This window comes from Pan troglodytes, chromosome 11 (assembly GCF_028858775.2).
Source record: "Pan troglodytes isolate AG18354 chromosome 11, NHGRI_mPanTro3-v2.0_pri, whole genome shotgun sequence".
Classification (NCBI taxonomy): Eukaryota; Metazoa; Chordata; class Mammalia; order Primates; family Hominidae; genus Pan; species Pan troglodytes.
In genome coordinates, this window is record NC_072409.2 from 29,407,758 (window position 1) to 29,431,800 (window position 24,043).

At 41.4% G+C, this 24,043-nt stretch overlaps 1 protein-coding gene and 1 non-coding gene across 9 annotated transcripts in view; both read left to right on the forward strand.

Annotated features, from left to right (window-relative positions):
- The window catches only part of TMEM245 (transmembrane protein 245), a 107,259-nt gene that overhangs the window by 72,768 nt on the left and 10,448 nt on the right, over positions 1 to 24,043 (forward strand). For all 8 annotated transcript variants that reach the window (XM_016961396.4, XM_001144114.8, XM_016961400.4 and 5 more), the window contains 3 exons: positions 9,561 to 9,661; positions 11,288 to 11,462; positions 14,161 to 14,355. In XM_016961396.4, coding sequence (XP_016816885.3) covers positions 9,561 to 9,661; positions 11,288 to 11,462; positions 14,161 to 14,355 — 471 coding nt within the window. The remainder of the gene's footprint in view (positions 1 to 9,560; positions 9,662 to 11,287; positions 11,463 to 14,160; positions 14,356 to 24,043) is intronic.
- On the forward strand, positions 1,310 to 1,379 carry MIR32 (microRNA mir-32). Its single transcript, NR_032006.1, has one exon. It is a non-coding gene; the product is annotated as a microRNA mir-32 (primary transcript).

Consider the following 24,043-nt stretch of genomic DNA (forward strand, 5'->3'; position numbering starts at 1 on the left):
CAAATATGCCACCTTTTTTGTTTTAAACTTAATTCCTAGCTGTCATGTTTGCCAGTCAGTGGTAAGTAAAGCTGTTAGTCACACCTAGGTTCAGCTGATTGAAAGCACATACTCTGTTACACCATGATGCCTTCTTTCAAGAGGAGCTGGTTAGGGAAGATCATGACTTATATTTGTGGACATAAGAGGGTGGCATTTAGAAATTCAGGTCTTTGGCTCAGGAGAGAATTTGAGATTACAAAGAGTGCTGTCATCTACAGGGATATGAGGAAATCGGTCTTGTACAAATTAGATTCGACTTACCTTCTTGGGAGTGCACACACTAATTATGTATTATAACAGTAGCTTATGTCTTGGTTCCATAGTATACTGGCATTTAAAAACCATTTGTTTTATTATCACCTTATTTTAAATACAGAAAAAATTTTAACAACCTTTGGTACCAGAACTATAATCTAATTGTTCTCAGAATTGATAGATTTTTATGAGTCTGATAAATATGGTACAGACTAAAGAACGGGTTATGGCCTGAGACATTTTTCTAACCAAAGCTATATCAGGTTATGTAATTTTAAGGCTATAATTCAAGGTGTTTTTTTTTTTTTGCAATTTAAGTTCCTAGGGCTGTTTCTTTACTGGCTCAAATTCAAGACTTAAAATGTACAGATTTTATAGAGATTCCTCTGAAGAGCTTTCTCCTGTGGAGAAGATGGTAGTGAGTTCTCTTTCTAAGAGCTCCTGTTGGATTTTTCATCCTGAAGGTTTGTGTTGAAGAGGCAATATGTTTCTTCATGGAAAAAGATTTTGAGGGAAAAATAAGTGGTTATTTATAATTTATGAATGACTGTGAAAATATTGTAATGTCCTCAAAGTGCAGTTTAGCCTACAAATATCAGTGATACCAACTTTTATAAGCATCAGTCATTAATCATCATCTATGTTGCAGCTAAGTGGAAATCATTACATTCATTTATATGTTCTGTGAATAAGTCAAAAATGGAATTGAAATTGGGGGTTAATTGCATGACCAGACAGTGATAGTGTCTGTTCGTGAAGCTTTGCCTTCTGAAGTTTGTGGTTTCTTTATGATCACTATCTCATTGAAGTTTTGAACCTTACTCATTATTTTGATTCTGAATATTCTTCTCAGTTGAATACATTTGCAATTGGGTTTTCATTTCATGAAGTTTTGAGTCAGTGGCATGCATCCTTATCCCCAGACCATTTTCCTCTCTTCAGCAGCATGTTGTCTCCTGAATGTATACATCACACCCTTCTTCCCTGATGCTCCCATTCTGCTTGCTCTGGTGGAGATATTGCACATTACTAAGTTGCATGTTGTCACGGCCTCAATGCAATTTAGTGTGTGTGATATTTTCACATGAGTGCATGCACACGGGTATGGCTCTTGCTTGCTGGGATTACAGCTTTTCAGTGCCAGTGGGTGGGTGTCCTGATGAATTAGATAAGAGAGTGTGTATGCCATGCGATTCTCATTTGGAAAATGAACATGCTTCCCACCGGTACCTTCCAATTTTGGAGAATTAAAAGTATTTGGATTAAAAAAAGTCAGCATTGATCATTTAGTAAATCAGTGTTTCCATTTTTTACTTTGAGCAAATGAAATATTTATTACAAATTCTCATTGATTTAAGAGTATAAACAATATTTAAATGTATAAGGAAGAATGTAAAGCTGTAAGAAAATGTATTTTCATTTATTTGAAGAAATCTCTCCCAACACTGGAATAGAGAAGCAGAAATCTCTTATGCATATTTGGGGAAATTAAATTAACTGGAGTTCTTAAATAATAATCAAGACAGTAAAGGTATGCTTAACCTACCTGATGAAAGATTCATCTCATAAACTTAAGTTTCCAAGGTAAATTACCTTAAAAATGTTTCTTTTACTTTATCATTGTGATGCTTCGAAAACTGCTAAATTCATTTTAGTGGGCTAATAATGGAACTAGTTTTGAGATACACGTTTACTATTTGCCTATGTAATTGAAACAACCCCTTGTTATTTTTTTAGTTAGCATTAGAGTAAGCATCCACAATCACTAGGCATTGTCAAGGACACAAAACCATGTATTACTGTATGAAAATATTGAATTAATATTTACTACTACCATAGCCTCCAGATGATCTATTGTGATGCTGTCATTGTATGTTTCTGTGTTTCACCACTGTTTTGGAGGGTGAGAATGGAAGAATTCCACGTAAGCAGCTCATCCCCTGTGCCCCTCAGCAGCTCGGCCGTTCCCCTCATGCTGGAAATCTAATGTCAGCCAGGTTGCTATATGACACCCTGTGGAGCTGGGTTTCCAGGGCAGATTAATCAAGAAAGGGAAGATGTGACCTCTCAAGGGACGTTGGGGCTGGGAAGGGGTGGGTAGAGAGAGATTTGTTAAAGGATACAAAAATTACTTAGAAGGCATAAGTTCTAATGTTCTACAGCACTGTAGAATGACTGTAGTTGAACAATAAATTATATCGTTTCACGTACCTAGAAGGAAGATACAGAATGCTCCCAACAAAAGAAATGAGGCCAGGTACGGTGGCTCACGCCTCAAATCCCAGCACTTTGGGAGGCCAAGGCGGGCAGATCACCTAAGGTCAGGAGTTCAAGACCAGCCTGGCCAACATGGAGAAACCCCATCTCCACTAAAAATACAAAAATTACCTGGGCTTGGTGGCATGCACCTGTAGTCCTAGCTACTTGGGAGGCTCAGGTGGGAGACTCTTGAACCCAGGTGGTGGAGGTTGCAGTGAGCTGTGATCATGCCACTGCACTGCAGCCTGGGCGACAGTGAGACTCTATCTAAAAAAAAAAACAAAAACCAAAATGATAAATGATCAAGATGATGGATATGCCAATTACCCCTATCTGATTACTATACATTATATGTATTGAAACATTATTATGTACCCCATAAATATGTAGAGAGCAGTCAAGGGAGCTGGCGAGTACTTTTCCCACTGGTTATTGTATATACTGTGTCTCTAAAAGCTGACTGGTCTCTCCCACCAGCTCACTTTCTACTTGAGACATGCCATATTGCAGTGAGGCTAGAATACTGGGAAGGGGAATGACAGTCCTTTAGAAAAGAGGGTGGAACCAGTGTAAGGAAATGTGGAGGAGGCAGAATGTCACTTTGGACTCTTCGCTCCTCCTTTTCTTCATTATTTATCTTCTTCCTTAGACAGGTAATTCTTACTCAGCTGTGGTCTAAGGCCCTGTGTACACTGAGGTTATAGAGCTTCTGGACTGGTTTGTTATTCTCCCCATCCCACTCCTTGCTTCAAATATCATTCCATTAAAAGCAGGTCATCTGATTAAATCCTGAATTGTCTTGTTATTTTTTTCTTACTCAGTTTAGAAAAGTAGCAAGCACAATCTGGTTTGTCAGAAAAGAGAGGGTTGAGAGCTAAAGTTAAGTATCAGGAAATGTGTGAAAAAGTAAGTTTCATCCTAGGATTTATAAAGGATGAAGATCAAGAGCTGGTTAGGAAGAGTTAACATTGTAAACAATCATTTGAAGTCAGTTCAAGCTTCTGGCGCAGAGGAGTTATTATTAAATATAGTTGTGTAAAGGAGGCATGGATATTCACACCTTTAGTGCCATACGGTATAAATATACAGTAGGCTTTATTAGGGGAAAATCCTAGCTGAGAAAAAGCTGATCCTAACTAACTCTTGGAACTTTTATTCCACAGAGAGGTATGCTTAGGTGGGGCATAGCTGGATTGGATGCACGATGGCCTACCTTCCAATGGACAGGAATTCTGCTCTGTAATAGTCTATATATAGTATGGGAAGGAGAACATCTCTAAGACTGTGTAGTAATGGGAGGTCTATGAGTAGGGAATAGGCCTTGTTAGAAAGCGGTGCCTCCAGCTCAGTGGCTGGTGTGTCAGTCTTTTCTTCCATTGAGCTAAATCACGTCCATCTGAGCTACCAAAAGGAGGGAGGAAAAGAACCTCCAGAGTCTTTGAATTTGATTCTCATCAACTATTGAGTGCTAGGAGAGCTTGGAGCAAAATTAAAGAACAACTGTCAATAATCTTTGAAGAATCACTGAAGAAAAAGGTCCCAGAAAACCAAGAAAAGGCAGATATTTTTTGAGACATAAAGGTGGAGGAAGCGTATATAGTCCATAAATATTAGACTGGTAAACTTGATGTAAGTGTTCTGTCAATTTCTGCAGTAGGTGCTTGACCACATGGTTGTGAGCAGTTACAAAGGGAAGGGTAATGACCATTGGCACCATGGATTCACACAGCACAAGTCATACACGGTCACCTTTAGGGAATGCCAGAAGTCCACGTCTATCGTGATTTTTGCAAGAGATTTGATGAACTGTATCATAATGTCTTTCATAGATAGTAAGACAGGGAAGTGCTTACTGAAATTGAGTATCCAAAAAATGTCGACTAACTGGTTTTATTTGACTTTGGGAGTAAATTATTCCTAGCAATCTCTGAATTTTAGGTTCCAAAGAACCCTAGAGACGAGTGATAATTATATGCTCAGTATTATAGGTTATTTAAAGTAACCGAACCAAAACTCATGTATGCACAGCACATAACAGTGGTTGGCACGTAGTGGGTTGTGTGTGCGTCTGTAGTCCCAGCTACTTGGGAGGCTGAGGCGGGAGGATCACTTGAGCCTGGGAGGTGGAGGTTGCAATGAGCCAGGATTGCACCACTGCACTCTAGCCTGGGCGACAGATTGACACCCAGTCTCAAAAAAAAAAAAAAAAAAAAAAGTTGTCAACTATACCTTTATTTATTTTTAATGAAAGAAGAAAAACAAGTTAAAAAAAAAGTTCTTATGAGAGGGAGGAAGTTTTGGAATTAATGACGATAGTTGCACAAACTGTGCGCATACAAAAAACCACTGAATTGTATACATTAAAATGATGGAATTTATGTTATATGAGCTTCATCTCAATAAAAAAATTTTATTAGAAAACAAAGGCAGGAGAGTCAGAATGAAGGAGACATGTGGACAGAAGCAGAGCTGAGATGGAGAGAGATTGGAGGATGCCACACTACTAGTCTGAAAGATGGAAGATGGGGCCATGAGCCAAGGAATGAAGGCAGCCTTTAAAAACTGGAAAAGGCTAGTCCAAGTGTGGTCATATTTACAACTAAATGATCACAACCAGTTACAGATTGCTCTGTTCCCTCTCTACTCTCACTGCTTTACTTGGCTAGCCTAAAAAAAAAACTACTAAAAAAGAAAAGAAAACAGATTCTCCTTTAAATCCTCCAAAAAGAATGTGGCATCTAGGTTTTAGGATTTCTGAATTATAAGATAAAAAGTATGTTTTAAGCCAATTGAGTTTAGGGTAATTTATTACAGCTGCAACAGGAAACTAACACAACCCACTACATGCCAAGTACAGTTATACGCTGTGCACATGCAGGTAGCATACCGGAAAGTTTTGGTTTGGTTATTTTAAATTGTAAGGTTAAATAACCTATAATACTGGGCATATAATTACCATTTATCTCCAGGGTTCTTTGGAACCTAAAATTCAGAGATTGCTAGGAATAATTTACTCCCAAAGTCAAATAAAACTTCATCTGCCATATAACTAATGGCACGCACTATGCCTGGCTAATTTTTTGTAGTTAAGGTAGAGACGGGGTTTTACCTGTTGCCCATGTTGGTCTTGAACTCCTGGGCTCTAGCGATCCACCTGCTTCGGCCTCTGACAGCGTTAGGATTACAGGTGTGAACTACCGCAACCAGCCAGGCAACAAATAAAAATGCTATATATTTATAGTTTGTAATAAAATGTTACATTGTGAAATGGTTAAATCAAGCTAATTAATATATTCATTACTTCACATACCATTTTTGTTGTGAGAACATTTAAGAGGTACTCTTAGCAGTTTTCAAGTATACAATGCATTATTATTAACTGTAGTCACCATGCTGTACAATAGATCTACTGAACTTATACATCCTAACTGAAACTTTGTACCCTTTGACCATCTCTCAGCCCCTGGGAGGCTGAGGTGGGAGGATCACTTGAGCCCAGGAGGTGGAGGTTGCAATGAGCCAAGATTGCACCATTGCACTCCAGCCTGGGTGACAGATTGACACCCAGTCTCAAAAAAAAAAAAAAAAAATTGTAGGATGGCAACCACATCCTACTCTCTACTTCTATGAGTTCAACTCTTACATTCCATATGCAGTATTTGTCTATCTGTGCCGTGCCTGGCTTATTTAACTTACCATAATGTCCTCCAGGATCATCTACATTGTCGCAAATGACAGGATTTCCTTCTTTTGGGGGGGCTGAATAGTATTTCCTTGTGCACACACCACATTTTCTACTAATAGCCACTGCTTATTGAGCATCTACTGTGCACTAGGTCAGTTACTAGGTGCTTCAGATGCATTGTCATTTAGCTTTTCATGGGTTGAATTGTTCTTCCTGCCAGCATCCACTCACATAAAACTGTGAGGTTTAACCTCATACCTTGAGGAGATATGCGGTGAGGTAGGAGGCAGTGGCTTCTGGGTTGGTGTCCGTGGACTATTAGTTTTTTCGGAATTGAGAGATTAAAGCTAGTATTAGTTATAAAGTTAAATAGATACCGTATGACCCAGTATCTCCACTCCTAGGTATTTACAGACGAGAAATGAAAGCATATGTCCACAAAGACTTGTACACAAATGTTCATAGCAGCATTATTCATAATACCCCCAAACTGGAAACACCTCAAATACCCATCAGCTGGTGAATGGATAAGCAAGTTGTAGTAGATCTACATAATGGAATACTACTCAGTAATAAAAAAGGAACAAACTACTGATATACTCAACAATGTTGGTGAAGCTCAAAAGCATTATGCTAGGTGAAAGAAACACCAAAAGCTACACGACAACGTGAATGTACTCAGCACTATTGAACTGCACACTCAAAATGATTCAGATGCTAAATATTGTGCCATGGATATTTTGCCACAATTTAATACAAAGCTATATAATGTATGGTTGTGTTTACATGAAATTCTAGAAAAGGCAGAATTGTAGTGACAGCATATCTAGTGGCCATCAGAGGCCAGAGTTTAGGGAGGGTTTGACTATAGAAGGGCATGAGGGAACTTTTTGGGGTGATGGAAATATTCTACATCTTGATTGTAATGATGGTTATAGAATGTATATATTTGTGCAAATTACTGAATTGAATGCTTCAAATTGGTGAGTTTTATTATTTGTAAATCATAGTTTAATAAAGCTGATATAAAAAAGAAGAAAAAGTTGCTAGGAATTTGAGGGAGTTAAATTCTGTTTTCTGGTAAATTGTAAGAGGATTTTTCTCTGTTGTTTTATTTATAAAACTTGTGTGCCAGATCACAAGTAATGAGGTAGAGGGGAATATATTGTCTTTTCATCCCTCACTAGGTTACATGAATATGTTTAGTAACTGCAGACAATATACAGTGCATTTAAAAGTTGCCTTGAGAACATTACCAGCAACCAATATTCTCAGCAGTGAAAGAAAGAAGACTGCTGTCTTCTCCACGTGGTCCTTACTGGATTGAGCCTTGGTTACTTGCCACCCAGAGGGGTGATTGAGTTGCAATATTCTGTTTCACCTTTGATGTCAACTTATTTTTGGCTTAAAATTTTTTAAATAACATAAGGTTAAAGAAAGGATCACATCTCTATCTTTTCCTCATTGACCTCCCTAGTTCTAGACAAATTCTATACTTTTTTCCTTTCTTTTTCTCTGTGGTCGATTATGTCATTATTCCCTCCCCCTCAAAACCTACCTTCTCCCTTGGTCTCCGGGAATACTGCACTCTAGTGATTTTCCTCCTACTACGGAAATGATTTCATTACCTCTCTGGCTGGTATTTCTTTGTCTTTAGGTCCTTTATGAAAACATAACCTGTTGCCCTATTTTCTCTCCACTTGCCCTTTTAGGATGTCCTATACTCTTCTATAATTATTCTGGTGCGTCTCAGATGTCTTGTTCTGAATTTACTATTATGCCTTGTCTCTTATTTCAGCTACCTCTAGGGTATTTTCATCATCCTTTTTGAGTTCCTGTTGCCCATACTAAACAAACTGCCCTTTTCTTGCATGCCTCTTCCATTCTGGCCTTCTCCATGACTTTGAGACACCGCTATTCTTTCCCCTTCAGGTTTAAAACCTGAAGCTCTGTTGTTTTCTTTTTGCTCTGTCCTCTCTGTTTAGTTGTTGAGCAGATCCTTGATATTTTCTTTGGGGTCTTTCGCTTCCTTTTGGTATTTTTGATACCACTTTATTCTGGGTTCTTGTTGCAGAGTCATATGGCTCCTTTAAGACGTTCTCTAGTGAAAGCCATTGGTCCGGATGACAAAGCAGGTTTTACAATTGGGGAGCCACTCTGCCCCTGGATCCATGTCCCAGAACACTACTAAATGACTAAATCACTAGATTACAGGGCTTCACTTTGCTCCTAACAGTATACCTCTTGGGATGCTTTAGAAAAGCTTGGTGTTTCCTTTTGCATGTACGAGGTCACGTTTGCCGCTAACGTCTTGTTTTTCAACTACAGCTTTTCTTCTGTAGTGACCATATGAGGGTGCTTTCCCTGCACCCCTCTGCACCACCCCATAGAGTCCAGGTTTTTATGATTTTGTGCTGCCTTGAGATTACTTACGGGTTGCCGCCTTTGTGCTCTCTGAACAGTTCCTTATTTCCCCTCCTTACAGTGCTGCACTGCCTTACTAATCTTCCAACTGAAAAACACAGAGCACCTGACTTTGCAGATTTTCATGTATTGAATTCCTATATTAGTCACCAAATATATGTGTCTGTTTTTATCTCTCTTGTATTTTCCTCTCTGATTTTACTTTGGAGTTAGGAATATTTTTTTTCCCACAAATTCTCTCCCAATGACCTACTTTCTTTGATAGCATTTGTAAGAGATGTTACTTTGTAGGCTTAGTTACATAGTTTAAGAAACATAGGAAGATTTTGTTTCTTAACCTTGGAAAACTGGTCTCTCATCTATGTGACAAGTCTACCATCCCGCCTCACAGGGTGCTTGCAGGTGAGGAAAAGAAAGATGGTGAAATACAAGTTACACTATCCCTTATTGGCTCTTTCCAAAAGGGGAGGACTGGCCACAGCCTGGGTTTCTTAGAGTTTAAACTGTATTCTTGGAAACATGTTATTCACACTTAATTTTCTTTCCATTTGTTTTGGTAGTGAAATATCTGCTTCAGAGTGAAAAGTTGATGAATTATTTCAGAGAATAGGGTATTTTAAGGTGTTCCAGTTATTTTTTTCATCAGAAATTTAAGGAATAGTTAGTAAACATATTTCCAAATAAAACGTATTTCATATTACATAAAGAATAACTTAGTAAATGTATTTAAAGTAAGGTGTTTATGTTTCTTTGAAATAAAATGAAAATAGCATTCTCAGGCCAGCAGAAAAACTGAAGCTATTACATGATTTGGAATCAAGTGGTCACGTGATTTTTCTGAATCACGATATGACACTGTTTATTTACTCTTTCTTTTTATCTTTGGGCATTCCAGAGGGGTGTTTGATGCTTCCCTCAAAATGGCTGGCTTCTATGGATTGTATACCTGGCTGACTCATACTATATTTGGCATCAATATTGTCTTCATACCATCAGGTAACAACCATATTGTACCTTCCACTGTTCTCTATTTAAGGAAAGTTAAGCCATTTTACATACATCTAGGAAATGTCTACTTCCTCAAGTTTAAAAAACTAAATTTTTTGGCTTGAGATTGAATCTAGTCCACATTAGGAACAGAAATATGATTTGTAATGTGTTTGTTTATTGCTGTATCCCCAGCAGCTGGAACCATACCCAGCACATAGAAAAAATTGCTGTATTAGTCTGTTCTCTCACTGCTATAAAGAAATACCTGAGATTAGGTAATTTATAAAGAAGAGGTTTAATTGGCTTACGGTTCTGCAGGCTGTACAAGAAGCATAGTGGCTCCTGCTTTGGGGGAGGCCTCAGGGAACTTATAATAGTGGTGGAAAGTAAGGGGGAAGCAGGCATGTCTTACACGGCTGGAGCAGGAGGAAGAGAGGGGAGAGGTGCTACCACAGTTTTAAACAACCAGATCTCACGATAACTCATTCATTCACTATCATGAGAACAGCACCTGGGGTGAAATCCACCCCCCATGATCCAGTCACCTCCCACCAGGTTTTACCTCCAACATTGGGGATTACAATTTGACATGGGATTTTGGTGGGGACACAGATCCAAACCCATATCAGTTGCCCTACATGTTTGTTCAATGAATGAATGTTCTAGCACTTAGCATAACACCTAGGACATAATTGGCTCTCAGTAACGTTTGAATTGATTGGCAGGGAGCAACGTGTTGTCAAAATAGCTTTGTCCATGAGGGATTACATCCCAGGGCAAGATGAATGCTTCTGAGGGCACATAAGCTGCCTCCATACCTCTTAAGATCTGTTGTGGTGCTTCTTCTACTTTTCCTTCCTTTATTTCTATGGCTGCTTGTTTTCCTAAATATCTCTGCCTTCCACATTTGCCTCTACCACATCCCCCGCTTTCCCTATTTGTCTGTGCTTCCTTCTACATTTTCAAGTTCATTCACGTTCTTCTCTACTGTGATGTCCACAAACCTACCCTCTGACCTGCAAGCACCCTGTGAGGCGGGATGGTAGACTTGTCACATAGATGAGAGACCAGTTTTCCAAGGTCACGTACCTGGCTTCTGGTACTACCAGAACTAGAAACTACATCTGCTTTACTCTTAACTTGGAGAGAAGCCAGACGGAGGAAGAGTGCTTGAACATACTGCTCTGGAAGGGAATGACCTTGAAGCAGGGTCCTTCAACTCAGGATTTTTTCTGTTTATTTTTATTATGCTGAGGTTTAGAAACTAATTTCCAATTGGGCTTTGGACTCAGTACAAGTTTTGACACATGTTCTGTAGGTGTATTTATAGGACCGTATATTAACTATTGATTGATAGTAACAACTACAGAACCCTTGAATTTTATTGCTTAAGAAGAGATCCATAAATAAGACACACACTTAGAAAGATTTTTAGTATCACATTTTAAGATATTGAGCCTTTACTTAGCTAGAAAATTCAGTTAGGGCATATCATTTCCCTAATATTTGAGTTTGTGAGTATTTAACTTGTTTTGTTGGAAATTGTTGAGGAGGAGCTACTGCTTAGATTCTTTTGCTTTGTTAGTGTTTTGCTGATGATGTTAAGTTGTTTTTCTTTTACTCTTTTTTCAGCGTTAGCAGCAATCCTTGGAGCAGTGCCATTCCTGGGGACATACTGGGCAGCAGTACCTGCAGTTCTTGACCTGTGGCTGACACAAGGGTTAGGATGCAAGGCCATTTTACTGTTGATTTTTCATCTCTTGCCAACATACTTTGTAGATACTGCAATCTACTCTGACATATCAGGGTAAGTAAGCCACAGAATTTCTTAAGTTATTAGTGAATCATCCAGGCATTTCTGTTTTTTTTTTTTTTTAAAGGAGGATTTTTTTCTCCTGGGGGTATACAAAAGAACTGGTAGTAGGAATTTTCAGTGAAATAGCCTTTTGTGTTCCCACAAATGAAATTTTCATTTAAAACAGTATTGTTTACAAGGCATGATATTTTGGGTTTTTTTTTTTTTTTTTGGTTGTTGTTGCCCAGAGTTCCAGAGCAACTTTTTTTTTTTTTTTGGAGACAATATCTCTTTCACTCAGACTGCTAGAGTGCAGGGTGCAGTCATGGCTCTTGGCAGCCTTGAACCTTGAACTCCTAGGCTCAAGCAATCCTCCTGCCTTGAACTTCCCAAGGCACTAGGATTACGGGAATGAACCACCATGCCCAGCCAATATTTTCTTATTACATATGTAGTATTTATAATATATATGATGTCCTGGGTTAAAACCAAATTGTGAATAATTTTCTCTTGATTTAGTGACATTTAACCTAGAAAAGAATTATGACCAGATGTACATCAAATATTTTAAGTACAGTGAACAGTTAATGATTATTTTTATCTCTTCTTTGGTTTTGGAGAAAATGTTGTTAGATTGTATGTCTGAGGATATCCATGTGAAACCAAATCTCAGCAAGTTAATTTCTGTCAAGCAGAGCTCTCTAAAGATAGAATTGGAATGGTTCTATGATAAATACAAGTTAAATCTAAGTCAGAATCAACACTTTAGCCATATAATACAATAAATAAATGTCTGTTTTTATAGGTTTTGACATCTCTTTTAGAAATTGCATTAAGTATATCAAGCCAGTTCTCAGTCACATTAAAACTTGAGAGAGAAAATTAAAAAGCTGAACATCATAGTGTGGTTAACTAGTGTGTCACAGTTGACATTTGAGCAGGAATAAGTATGATTTATACTTAAGTGCTTTTATTTCTTTAAACTTTGCTGTAAATTTTATATTAAGGTTTACAGCTGGAATTAAAGAAACACTGTCTTTTTTTTTTTTTTTTTTTTGAGACAGAGTGTCCCTCTATCTCCCAGGCTGGAGTGCAGTGGTGCAATCTTGCCTCACTGCAACCTTCGCCTCCCAGGTTCAAGCCATTCTCCTGCCTCAGCCTCCTGAGTAGCTGGGATTACAGGCGTGCACCACCACACCCGGCTAATTTTTGTATTTTTACTAGAGATGGGATTTCACCATGTTGATCAGGCTGATCTTGAACTCCTGACCTCAAGTGATCCGCCTGCCTCGGCCTCCCAAACTGCTGGGATTACAGGCATGAGCCACGATGCCCGGCCTAAAATACTGTCTTTAAACGTTATTATTGGGAAATGAAAGGTTTGGCATAAATTGTTTTATTTTTTAATAGGTTAAGCTTTTATTCATAAACTCCCACACGTTTTTATTTAAAAAAAAAAAAAAAGCTTTAAGGCTGAGCATAGTGGCTCAAGCCTGTAATCCTACCACTTTGAGAGGCCGAGGTGGGTGGATCACTTGAGCCCAGGAGCTCAAGACCAGCCGGGGAAACATGGTGAAACCCGTTCTCCACAAAAATATAAAGATTAGTTTGGTGTGGTGGCACATACCTGTAGTCCCAGCTACTCAGGAGGCTGAGGTAGGAAGATCACTTGAGTCTGGGAGGTCAAGACTGCAGTAAGCTGTGATCGTGGCACTGCATTCCAGCCTGGGTGATGGAGCGGAAAAAAAAGCTTTAAGCATTTTTGATAGTTTTCCTTGAATGTGTTGTTTAGGGAAGAAGTTTACTTAGCAAACATGGAATACTGCCCTAAATCATTTTTTTGGAATGAGAAAGACAAACACATTATGAATATAATTTATTGGTTTCCTGAAGACTGGTTCTCCACAAGTCTTACTTTAACTGTAATATAGAACATCCTTCCAGGATATTTAGTTATTTGCCCCTCACTGAATTGTTCTTCTCATCTATGTTTAAAACTAGAAACAAACAGAATGTGACTTATTTCTCAGTCCTTCTGATGTCAGTGGTCCTTTCTTGTCATTATCAATGTGCTATGCTACTGTGTTCTGTTTTATTTCATTCCACTTACATAAGTGATACTGTAATAAGCTGGAGGGCATTTGTGATTCTCCTGTGAAATAGAAATCTTGGGCTTTGTGACAGATATTTTCCTCAGGAGGCCTTTTATCATTACCTATGTTAAAAACTATATTTTAGGAGGTTGCCAAAAGTCTGACCTATGAGTAACAGGGATGCTCTCATTGTTGCTGTCGTCATATAAAAGCATAATTAACTGAATTACATGCTAAATTGTGCTCACTTAATTATCCTTGATGGAGGTAAACTTAACAGGTGACTCCTAACCAGTCCTAAGCCAACATTAACCCATCATAGGCAGGCACCTGTAATGGGTATAAAATATCTGTTAACATTGCTGACTTTATTCTTTCATTCCTGGAGCTATAAAAAGAGGCAGATGTCATCCATAGGAAAAACAATTGTTGCATCTCAATATTGTTGCATCTCAATATTATTGCAGTCAGTGTTCAGTTGTATGCATCGAGGTGATCTAAAGAAAGCTGATAATATGCTAAAAAGCATAGTGTATTAAAGAATGCACATTGTATTAGAAATGTATTTCAGATTTATTCCAGTTTTTGTGTGTTAAAGGTCGTGCTCTTTATTCCAGAGGTGGCCATCCTTACCTGACAGGCTTGGCAGTGGCCGGTGGAGCATACTACCTAGGCCTGGAAGGAGCAATCATCGGTCCTATTCTTCTCTGCATACTTGTGGTTGCTTCCAATATCTATAGTGCCATGCTAGTGAGTCCCACGAATTCAGTTCCCACGCCAAACCAGACCCCATGGCCTGCTCAGCCTCAGCGGTGAGTTAAAGCAGAATAATCATAAGCTGTATTCATACATTGAACTGTCCTGTCTCTGTATTTGATAAGTAGCTTCATCCAGACTTGTCAGGATAAAGGTATTTGAGTACCAATGCTGTGATAAAGGTTGCAGAAGACACTAAGTAAATACAAATCGTTGGCAGAGTTTTGGGTTTCATATACCAAGAAAATTTAAAACCTATATTGGGGCCGGGAGCAGTGGCTCACGCCTGTAATCCCAGCACTTTGGGAGGACAAGGCGGGTGGATCACCTGAGGTCAGGAGTTCGAGCCCAGCCTGGCCAACATGGCGAAACCCCATCTCTACTAAAAATACAAAAATCAGCCAGGTGTGGTGGCACCCGCCTGTGAACCCAGCTGTTTGGGAGGCTGAGGCAGAAGAATTGCTTGAACCCAGGAGGTGGAGGCTGCAGTGAGCCCAGATTGTGCCACTGGACTCCAGCCTGGGCAACAGCATAAAAAAAAAAAAAAAAAAAAAAAAAAAAAAAAAAAAAGACCTATATTGGGTGAGATTTGTTAATGTCATGAAAAGCCAAAAATAAATTTAAAAAATCTAATTCCATGTGGGACATGGTATACCAGATTGAAAGAGACTCAAGAAATGGGACAACCAGGCCAGATGTGGTGGCTCATGCCTGTAATCCCAGCAGTTTGGGAGGCCGAGGTGGGCAAATCACCTGAAGTCAGGAGTTTGAGACCAGCCTGGCCAACATGGTAAAACCCCATCTCTACTAAAAATACCCCCAAAATTAGCCAGATGTGGTGGCAGGTGCCTGTAATCCCAGCTACTCGGGAGGCTGAGGCAGGAGAATTGCTTGAACCTGGGAGGCGGAGGTTGCAGTGAGCCGAGATCATGCCATTGGATTCCAGCCTGGGTGACAGAGTGAGACTCTGTCTCAAAAAAAAAAAAAAAAGGAAAAGAAATAGGACAACCAAATGCATTGCATGAGTCTGGGATAAGGAATATTTCTGAAACAATTGGGGAAATTTGAACATGGACCATATGTTAAATAATATATCAATGTTAAATTTGGTTTAACCAATTTAACAATGATACTTCGATAACCAATGATACAATGATAACCAATCATAACCAATGATACTTTGGTTCTGTAGAAGAATGTCCTTTAAAGATGACGTGTCATGATGTCTGCCACTTATTTGCAAGCAGTTCCGCCAAAACTGGGAGAGGGAGAGAGGAAGTGACTGTAGCAAAATGTTAACAATTGTTGAATCTAGATGAAGGACATATGGTTGTTAATTGTACTGGCGTTTCAATTTTGTGTAGGTTTATACATTTTTAAAATACAAAGTTGGGAAAAAATTATTTGGGACACCAATATAGAGTTGCAACATGTTATTTTGTAAGTACAGATATTAAAATAAAAAGTACTGTTATCTGCTGTCACCAGCATTTCATAAAATAAATTATAATGTTTGAAAATTTTTCCCAATTGTCTTACAATTTTCTTAAATTTCTTTAGGTATAATTTATATATGGTGAAGTGTACATCTAAATAGCCAAATGTACCTCTAAATAGGTTGATTTTTTCATGTACTCACACCCATGTAACCACTACTCATACCAAGATATAGAATATTTTTGTTATTCTGGAAGGCTTCTCCCTGCCTCCTCTCAGTCAGACCCCACTGCCTGCTGATACTCTTAACCATAGTCACTTTTCATTAGTTTTGCCTGTTTTTGAACTTAATATAAAAGAAATCATATAGTAGGTACATACTCTTGATTCAGTCCTCATTGCTCAACAGTGTATCTGTGTGATTCATTCATGTTGTTGGATGTTTTTCTCTGTTCATGGTTCATTCTTGCATTGTTGTCTAATCTTCCATTACATGAATATATTACAATCTCATTTAATCATTGTAGGACTAATAGATATTTGGGTAGTTTGCAGTTTATGTCTGTTATAATTCAAGATGCTATGAACTTTTTTTTTTTTTTTTATTGATCATTCTTGGGTGTTTCTCGCAGAGGGGGATTTGGCAGGGTCACAGGACAATAGTGGAGGGAAGGTCAGCAGATAAACAAGTGAACAAAGGTCTCTGGTTTTCCTAGGCAGAGGACCCTGCGGCCCTCCGCAGTCTCTGTGTCACTGGGTACTTGAGATTAAGGAGTGGTGATGACTCTTAACGAGCATGCTGCCTTCAAGCATCTGTTTAACAAAGCACATCTTGCACCGCCCTTAATCCATTTAACCCTGAGTGGACACAGCACATGTTTCAGAGAGCACAGGGTTGGGGGTAAGGTCACAGATCAACAGGATCCCGAGGCAGAAGAATTTTTCTTAGTACAGAACAAAATGAAAAGTCTCCCATGTCTACTTCTTTCTACACAGACACGGCAACCATCCAATTTCTCAATCTTTTCCCCACCTTTCCCCCCTTTCCATTCCACAAAACCACCATTGTCATCATGGCCCGTTCTCAATGAGCTGTTGGGTACACCTCCCAGACGGGGTGGTGGCCGGGCAGAGGGGCTCCTCACTTCCCAGTAGGGGCGGCTGGGCAGAGGCGCCCCCTCACCTCCCGGACAGGGCGGCTGGCCGGGCGGGGGGCTGACCCCCCCACCTCCCTCCCAGACGGGGCGGCTGGCCGGGCAGAGGGGCTCCTCACTTCCCAGTAGGGGCGGCCGGGCAGAGGCACCCCTCACCTCCCGGACGGGGCGGCTGGCCGGGCGGGGGGCTGACCCCCCCACCTCCCTCCCGGACGGGGCGGCTGGCCGGGTGGGGGGCTGACTCCCCCACCTCCCTCCCGGACGGGGCGGCTGGCCGGGCGGAGGGCTGACCCCCCCCACCTCCCTCCCGGACGGGGCGGCTTGCCGGGCAGAGGGGCTCCTCACTTCCCAGTAGGGGCGGCCGAGCAGAGGCGCCCCTCACCTCCCAGACTGGGCGGCTGGCCGGGCGGGGGGCTGACCCCCCCACCTCCCTCCTGGACGGGGCGGCTGGCCGGGCAGAGGGGCTCCTCACTTCCCAGTAGGGGCGGCTGGGCAGAGGCGCCCCTCACCTCCCGGACGGGGCGGCTGGCCAGGCGGGGGGCTGACCCCCCCCACCTCCCTCCCGGACGGGGCGGCTGGCCTGGCGGGGGCTGACCCCCACCTCCTTCCCGGACAGGGTGGCTGCCGGGCGGAGACGCTCCTCACTTCCCAGACGGGGTGGCTGCCGGGCGGAGGGGCTCCTAACTTCTCAGACGGGGCGGCTGCCGGGCGGAGGGGCTCCTCACTTCTCAGACGGGGCGGTTGCCGGGTGGAGGGTCTCCTCACTTCTCAGACGGGGCGGCTGGGCAGAGATGCTTCTCACCTCCCAGACGGGGCGGCGGGGCAGAGGCGCTCCCCACATCTCAGACGATGGGCGGCCGGGCAGAGACGCTCCTCACTTCCTAGATGGGATGGCGGCCGGGAAGAGGCGCTCCTCACTTCCTAGATGGGATGGCGGCCGGGCAGAGACGCTCCTCACTTTCCAGATGGGGCAGCCAGGCAGAGGGGCTCCTCACATCCCAGACGATGGGTGGCCAGGCAGAGACGCTCCTCACTTCCCAGACGGGGTGGCGGCCGGGCAGAGGCTGCACTCTCAGCACTTTGGGAGGCCAAGGCAGGCGGCTGGGAGGTGGAGGTTGTAGCGAGGCGAGATTCCAGCCTGGGCACCGTTGAGCACTGAGTGAACCAGACTCCGTCTGCAATCCTGGCACCTCGGGAGGCTGAGGCTGGCGGATCACTCGCGGTTAGGAGCTGGAGACCAGCCCAGCCAACACAGCGAATCCCCGTCTCCACCAAAGAAATACGAAAACCAGTGAGGCGTGGCGGCGCGCGCCTGCAATCGCAGGCACTCGGCAGGCTGAGGCAGGAGAATCAGGCAGGGAGGTTGCAGTGAGCTGAGATGGCAGTAGTACAGTCCAGCTTCGGCTCGGCATCAGAGGGAGACCGTGGAAAGAGAGGGAGAGGGAGACCGTGGGGAGGGGGAGAGGGAGAGGGAGAGCCGAGAGGCCAAGATGCTATGAACTTTTAAAAAAAAATTTCTTATTTTGCCACGAACGTTTTTGTACATGTCTTTTGGTGGACATGCGCACAGTACTTACTGTAGTTGGACATATACCTAAAAGTGGAATGTCTGGTTATACATCTGGTTTTAAGTTTAGGTGGATACTTAAAAACAGTTTTCTATGTTGTGTGCCAGAAATTAGATTTTAACAACAAAAAAGAAGGACAGTCTCAGAATAAAAAGTAAAAGGTTTTGAACTTTCCGGAAACTATATGGCATTCTCCTTGTTATCTGCAATTGGAAAACACTAGTTTTCCTGCCACTGGATATGCTCGTGTAATCAAGGAGTCACTGACAAGTTGGTTCTGACAATGCATTTAATGAAAATATTTTATACTTTTATGTAAAATTCTTTAACAACATGATTCTGCTTAATTTTGTTTTTAGTGTTATATTTTGTGAAGAGAGACATGGTCCTTTAACTCAGAACAAATGCAGTAAAGTCTCTGAGTTAGAGCTGGTTAGGGGGCCATTTTAGCCAATGCGTGATCCTTAGTTGATGGCAAGGGAAAATCAGTTTTTCCAAAAGAATAAAAGGAGAGGTGCTTCGGTGATTTTGACAAGAGCCTTCCCAATTTGGTGGTGGTGACACTATGATATCCTTTTCTGCCTTTGCCTCTTAAAGATAAGTGCTCAGATACCTGAGAAGCCAGCGGTGCTTGAAAGCAACAGAATGCACTTGCTAACTTGAGGCTCTGTTCCATGGGCTCACCAAACACAAAGAAAAAGATAATTGATCAATATTTTGCTGTTATTTTGAGAAAAACTTAATGATTTCAAGTTACTAAAGCAAGAGTTAGTATTTAAGGCGAAATGAAAGCAACTTAAATGAATTCTTTTAGAGGTAATAAACCTTTTTAACTCTTTGTCCTTCTAAAAGTACAAAATGCTTATGTGGTATGGCAGTGTAGAAAAAGATAATGTGAGGACCCATATAGCCTTTGTCTTTCAAAGTTACTCATGCATGAGTTTAAAGAGTCAAATTTCTACAAAACTCAGTGAAAAATAAGGACTTTGCCTTCTCCCTCTTCTTCCTTTTTCTAAGAGGAACCACTTTTTGACCCTATATTATTTTGATATTTACCTCCATATCTTGAAGTGACATATTTATTTCTGATTTGGTCATATACAGGCATCATCTAATAACTTCCGACTTGGAAGGTTAGAAGTTAGCTTTCACTACCCATTCCCCCAAAACAGACGGTGATACTGGTTAGATCAGTATTCAGGATTTACATTATTATGACTTTAAATTATATTCATATTTGAGCCTTGTCATATATTCTAATATTTCTTTACCCATACGACTTTTGCTTTCTCTTGAGTTAATAAAGATACTGGTTTTTATTTGCTTTGCTTTCCATGTACTTATAACTAATCCCATCTCAAGCTCTGCACCAGGCACTCACCTCTCCACTTGGTATGTTCAGTTGCACCAGGCATAGTTGGTCTTCTAAAGAAGACTGTCCTAAGTGCCCTGGTCTGCCCCAGTGGAGTGCTGTCCTTTTGGCTTGCTGTTCAGCGGTCACCTTGGGTATTCCCTCAACAATCCCTTGCATTGGAATCCTTATTTCTTATACCCTATATAATTTTCTTTCTTGATTTATTCCTTTTTGGTGGAGCACATCCTCTTATAGATTTTCGGGAAAATATGCATAGGAGGTAAATTTTGAGGGATGATGCATGTCTGAAAAAGCTTTTCCTGATGTCAAACTTAATCCGATAGCTTTCCTATGTAGAGAATTCTATACTTGAAATTTTTTCTTTAACATTTATTTCTTCATTGTTTTCTAGCTTCTAGGATTGTTGTTAAAAGTCTGAAGCAATTTTTATTATTTATTCTTGTTAATTTAACTGTTTGAAGACATATAAGATCTTTTTGTTTATCTATGTTTTTTGTCCTGATGGGCACTTGCTAAGACCTTTAAAAGTGAAAACTTGTGTTCTGGTGTTCTGACATTTTTCTTGAGGTGTTTCGTGATTTCCTTTTCTTCTTTGAGAAATTTATTTTATTTTGACTTTGACCCTCATGGACTGGGCATTTCACATTTTAAATCCTTTCTCTCTTTTTTCACTTGTGTCTTTTTGGCTCCATTTTCTGGGTGATTTCTTCAACTTTATCTTGTAGCTTTACTATAGAGGTTTCCATTTCTACTTGCACATTTTTTTCAGTTTCCTTTATTGAGGTATTATTTCCTTAGAGTAAAATGTACCTTTTTAGAGTACAGGTTTATATTTTATATGACATGTAACAAATTACACATTTAGCAGCTTAACGTACATTTACGATACAGCTTCTGTGGGTCGGGAGTTCAGGCAAAACTTGGTTGGGTCCTCTGCTTAGGACCTGAAAATCTGCAGTCAGAGTTGGGGTTTCATCTGTGGATTGGGGTTCTCTTTCAAGCAGTCCTGTTGTTGGCATAATTCATTTCCTTGTAGTTGTATAACTGAGGCTCATGGCTTCTAGAGGCTGCCTCTCTTCATAGGCAGCTGATAATCTGGGTTTTTGCTTCTTTAAGGCCAGCAGGAGAGTATTTTTCTAACTTTGGTCTCTGACCCCTAGACTTTTTAAAAGAAGAGCTTGCCTGATTAGACCCAGCCCACCCAGCATAATCTCTTTTTTTTTTAAGTCAGCTAATGAGGGACATTCATTACATCTGTAAAATCCATCCACCTTTGCCATACATGTTAAGCATCCCAAATCCCAAATCGGAAACTCTCCAGAATCAGAAATTTTTTGAATGGGAACATGATGCTCAAAGAAAGTGTTCGTTGGAGCATTTTGGATTTTTTTTTTTTTTTTTTTTGACACGGAGTCTCACTCTGTCACCCAGGCTGGAGTGCAGTGGCATGATCTCGGCTCACTGCAACCACTGCCTCCCGGATTCAAATGATTCTCCCGCCTCAGCTTCCCGAATAGCGGGGATTACAGGTAGGTGCATGCCACTACGCCCGGCTAATTTTTGTATTTTTAGTAGAGATGGGATTTCACCATGTTGGCCAGGCTGGTCTCGAACTCCTGACCTCAGGTGATCTGTCCTCCTCAGCCTCCCAAAGTGCTGGGATTACAGGCATGAGCCACTGTGCCCGGCCAGCATTTTGGATTATGGATTCTTGGATTTGGGGTTAGTATAATGTAAATATTCCAAAATGCAAAAAAGATGTGAGTCACTTCTGGTCCCAAGCATTTCAGATAAGGGACACTAACCTGTATTAACAGAACCACAATATCAGGTATTGAAGGTGTTTGGCTGTTGGCTCATGTTAAGAATGAGACATGGCCGGGCGCGGTGGGTCACGCCTGTAATCCCAGCACTTTGGGAGGTCGAGGTGGGTAGATCACCTGAGGTCAGGAGTTCAAGACCAGCCTGGCCAACATGGTAAAACACCGTCTCTACTAAGAATACAAAAATTAGGCATGGTGGCATGAGCCTGTAATCCCAGCTACTCGGGAGACTGAGGCAGGAGAATCACTTGAACCCGGGAGGTGGACGTTGCAGTGAGCAGAGATTGCACCACTGCACACTGCACCACTGCACTGCAGCCTGGGCAACAGAGCGAGACTCTGTCTCAAAAAAAAAAAAAAGAGTGAGACACTCAGAAGCTGTGGTGGATTATGATAAGTGTTACCACAATATGATGTGGCAGGGCCACTGCTTTGTCCAGCCCTTAATGTCAGTGATTTTGGTCCCCTTTTTGGGCTTGTATATTCCTCAAAGAAAGAGCTTCTAATCTCCTGGCTAGAGACTAAAGTCCTGGCTGCCAGCCTCCTGGGAGCCAGGAGGAGGAAAGGGTCTGGACAGCCTTCAAGATGTAAACATCCACTTAATCTCCCAGTGTTGGGATGGATGCCCACCCTCATTTCTGCCTGTTGTGCACTAGTTCAGACACTTTTTGTTTTACCTTCTCCAGAGGGGAAAAAACCTCTAGTTTTCTGCCAAGGAGGGGAGAGGGTGGAGTCAGCTGCTTGGCTGGGGTGGGAGGTGGGGTGAGGATATCAGAGGGTGTTGTCTTCCTGCTCTTTAAGGAAACTGTAAAGCAGTCCTGTGTTTACCCCCATCTCCCACCCTACTTCCGGAGTTACTTGATGTCACCAGTTCCTAAACCTTATGGGGGATTTCACTGAATAAATCAGAATGTTTCCTGGCCTTTCTCACTACTGGTTTAAGATCCAGCTTTTTAGGGTCTTGTGTTAGTCTGTTTTTCATTGCTGTAAAGGAATTCCTGAGACTAGGTAATTTATATAAAGAAAAGAGGTTTATTTTGGCTCATGGCTCTTCAGACTCTACAAGAAGTATACTGCCAGCACCTGCTTCTGGTGAGGCCCCAGGAAACTTCCAATCATGGTGGAAGGCAAAGGGGGAGCAGGTGTGTCACATGGAGAGAGAGACGAAGCAAGAGATGACAGGCTCTTCTAAACAAACTGCTCTCACCTGAAGGAATAGAGCAAAAACTCATTTATCATTGTTGGGGAGGGCACCAAACCATTCATGAGGGATCTGCTCCCGTGGCCCAAACACCTCCCACTAGGCCTCACCTTCAACATTAGGGATCACATTTTAACATGAGATTTGCAGGGGACAGACAGCCAAACTCTATCACGTATGCCAGGTCATAGCAGTCCCACCCGCTTTCCACCTTCTTAGAATTTGTTGCTTTTGCCTCTTAGTTCTTTTTTTTTTTCTTTCATGGCCTTTGCTGTCCGAGGTGCAGCCACACTGGCTTTCCATCAGGCCTCAGATACACCCGGTGCCATTGAAACTCTGGGCCTTTGTGCACGCTGCTTTCTCTATCTGGATAATCCTCCATCTGGATAATCCCCCATTTTTCCTTCTTAACGAACTCCTAACTATTCAGATCTCAGTTCAAATGTCAGTTCATCAGAGAAGCGTTTCCTACCCCCAAGATTAGGTTATGGCCTCCTTGCCAGTTTAATGTGTTTATAGTTTGCACCTTGTACTTTTTTTTTTGTAGTGCAGTTTTCATTTATACACTTGATTATTTTTCTCTCTCCCCCATCCCAACTTGACTATAGTTGCTGTTACTGCCAGGACCAAGTCTATTTTAATTACTGATGTCAACCTCTGTCAGTGGTATTTTGTACTCAGAATGCTCAATTCCTAGTGGAAGGAATGAATGGGCTGTGAGGGAATAGTATCTACAGAAGCATGAGCTCTGAAAGGGCTTGGCTTTTTCTAGGAATTTGTATATTGTTACAGTGTGACAGTAGAGAATAGATGGTTGCATTTTATTAAGCAGACATACCTCTTAATTCCACACTGCAAAAAAACTTGTTAGACTACTACCTTCACACAGATGAATGCCCATTCTCCTAAGGAAAGATTGTAGGAAGGAAGACCTTCTCTGCTGCTCACTGTTGATAGTGAGAATGTAGTGGATACAGCACAGCTTTGGGCTCCCAACTATTTTGGCCTCTGCTGAATAATCAGAACCTTTCACTTCCTTTGTTTTCTATTAATAGTGGGCTTGTTTAGGGAGATGGGATGTGTAGGGAAAGGCAAAAACACCCCTGTAATCATGCATACTTTCTTGATTTTTGGACAGGATAATCAGACTTGCTTTGATAGACTTCTTTCACTTCTACTAAAAATT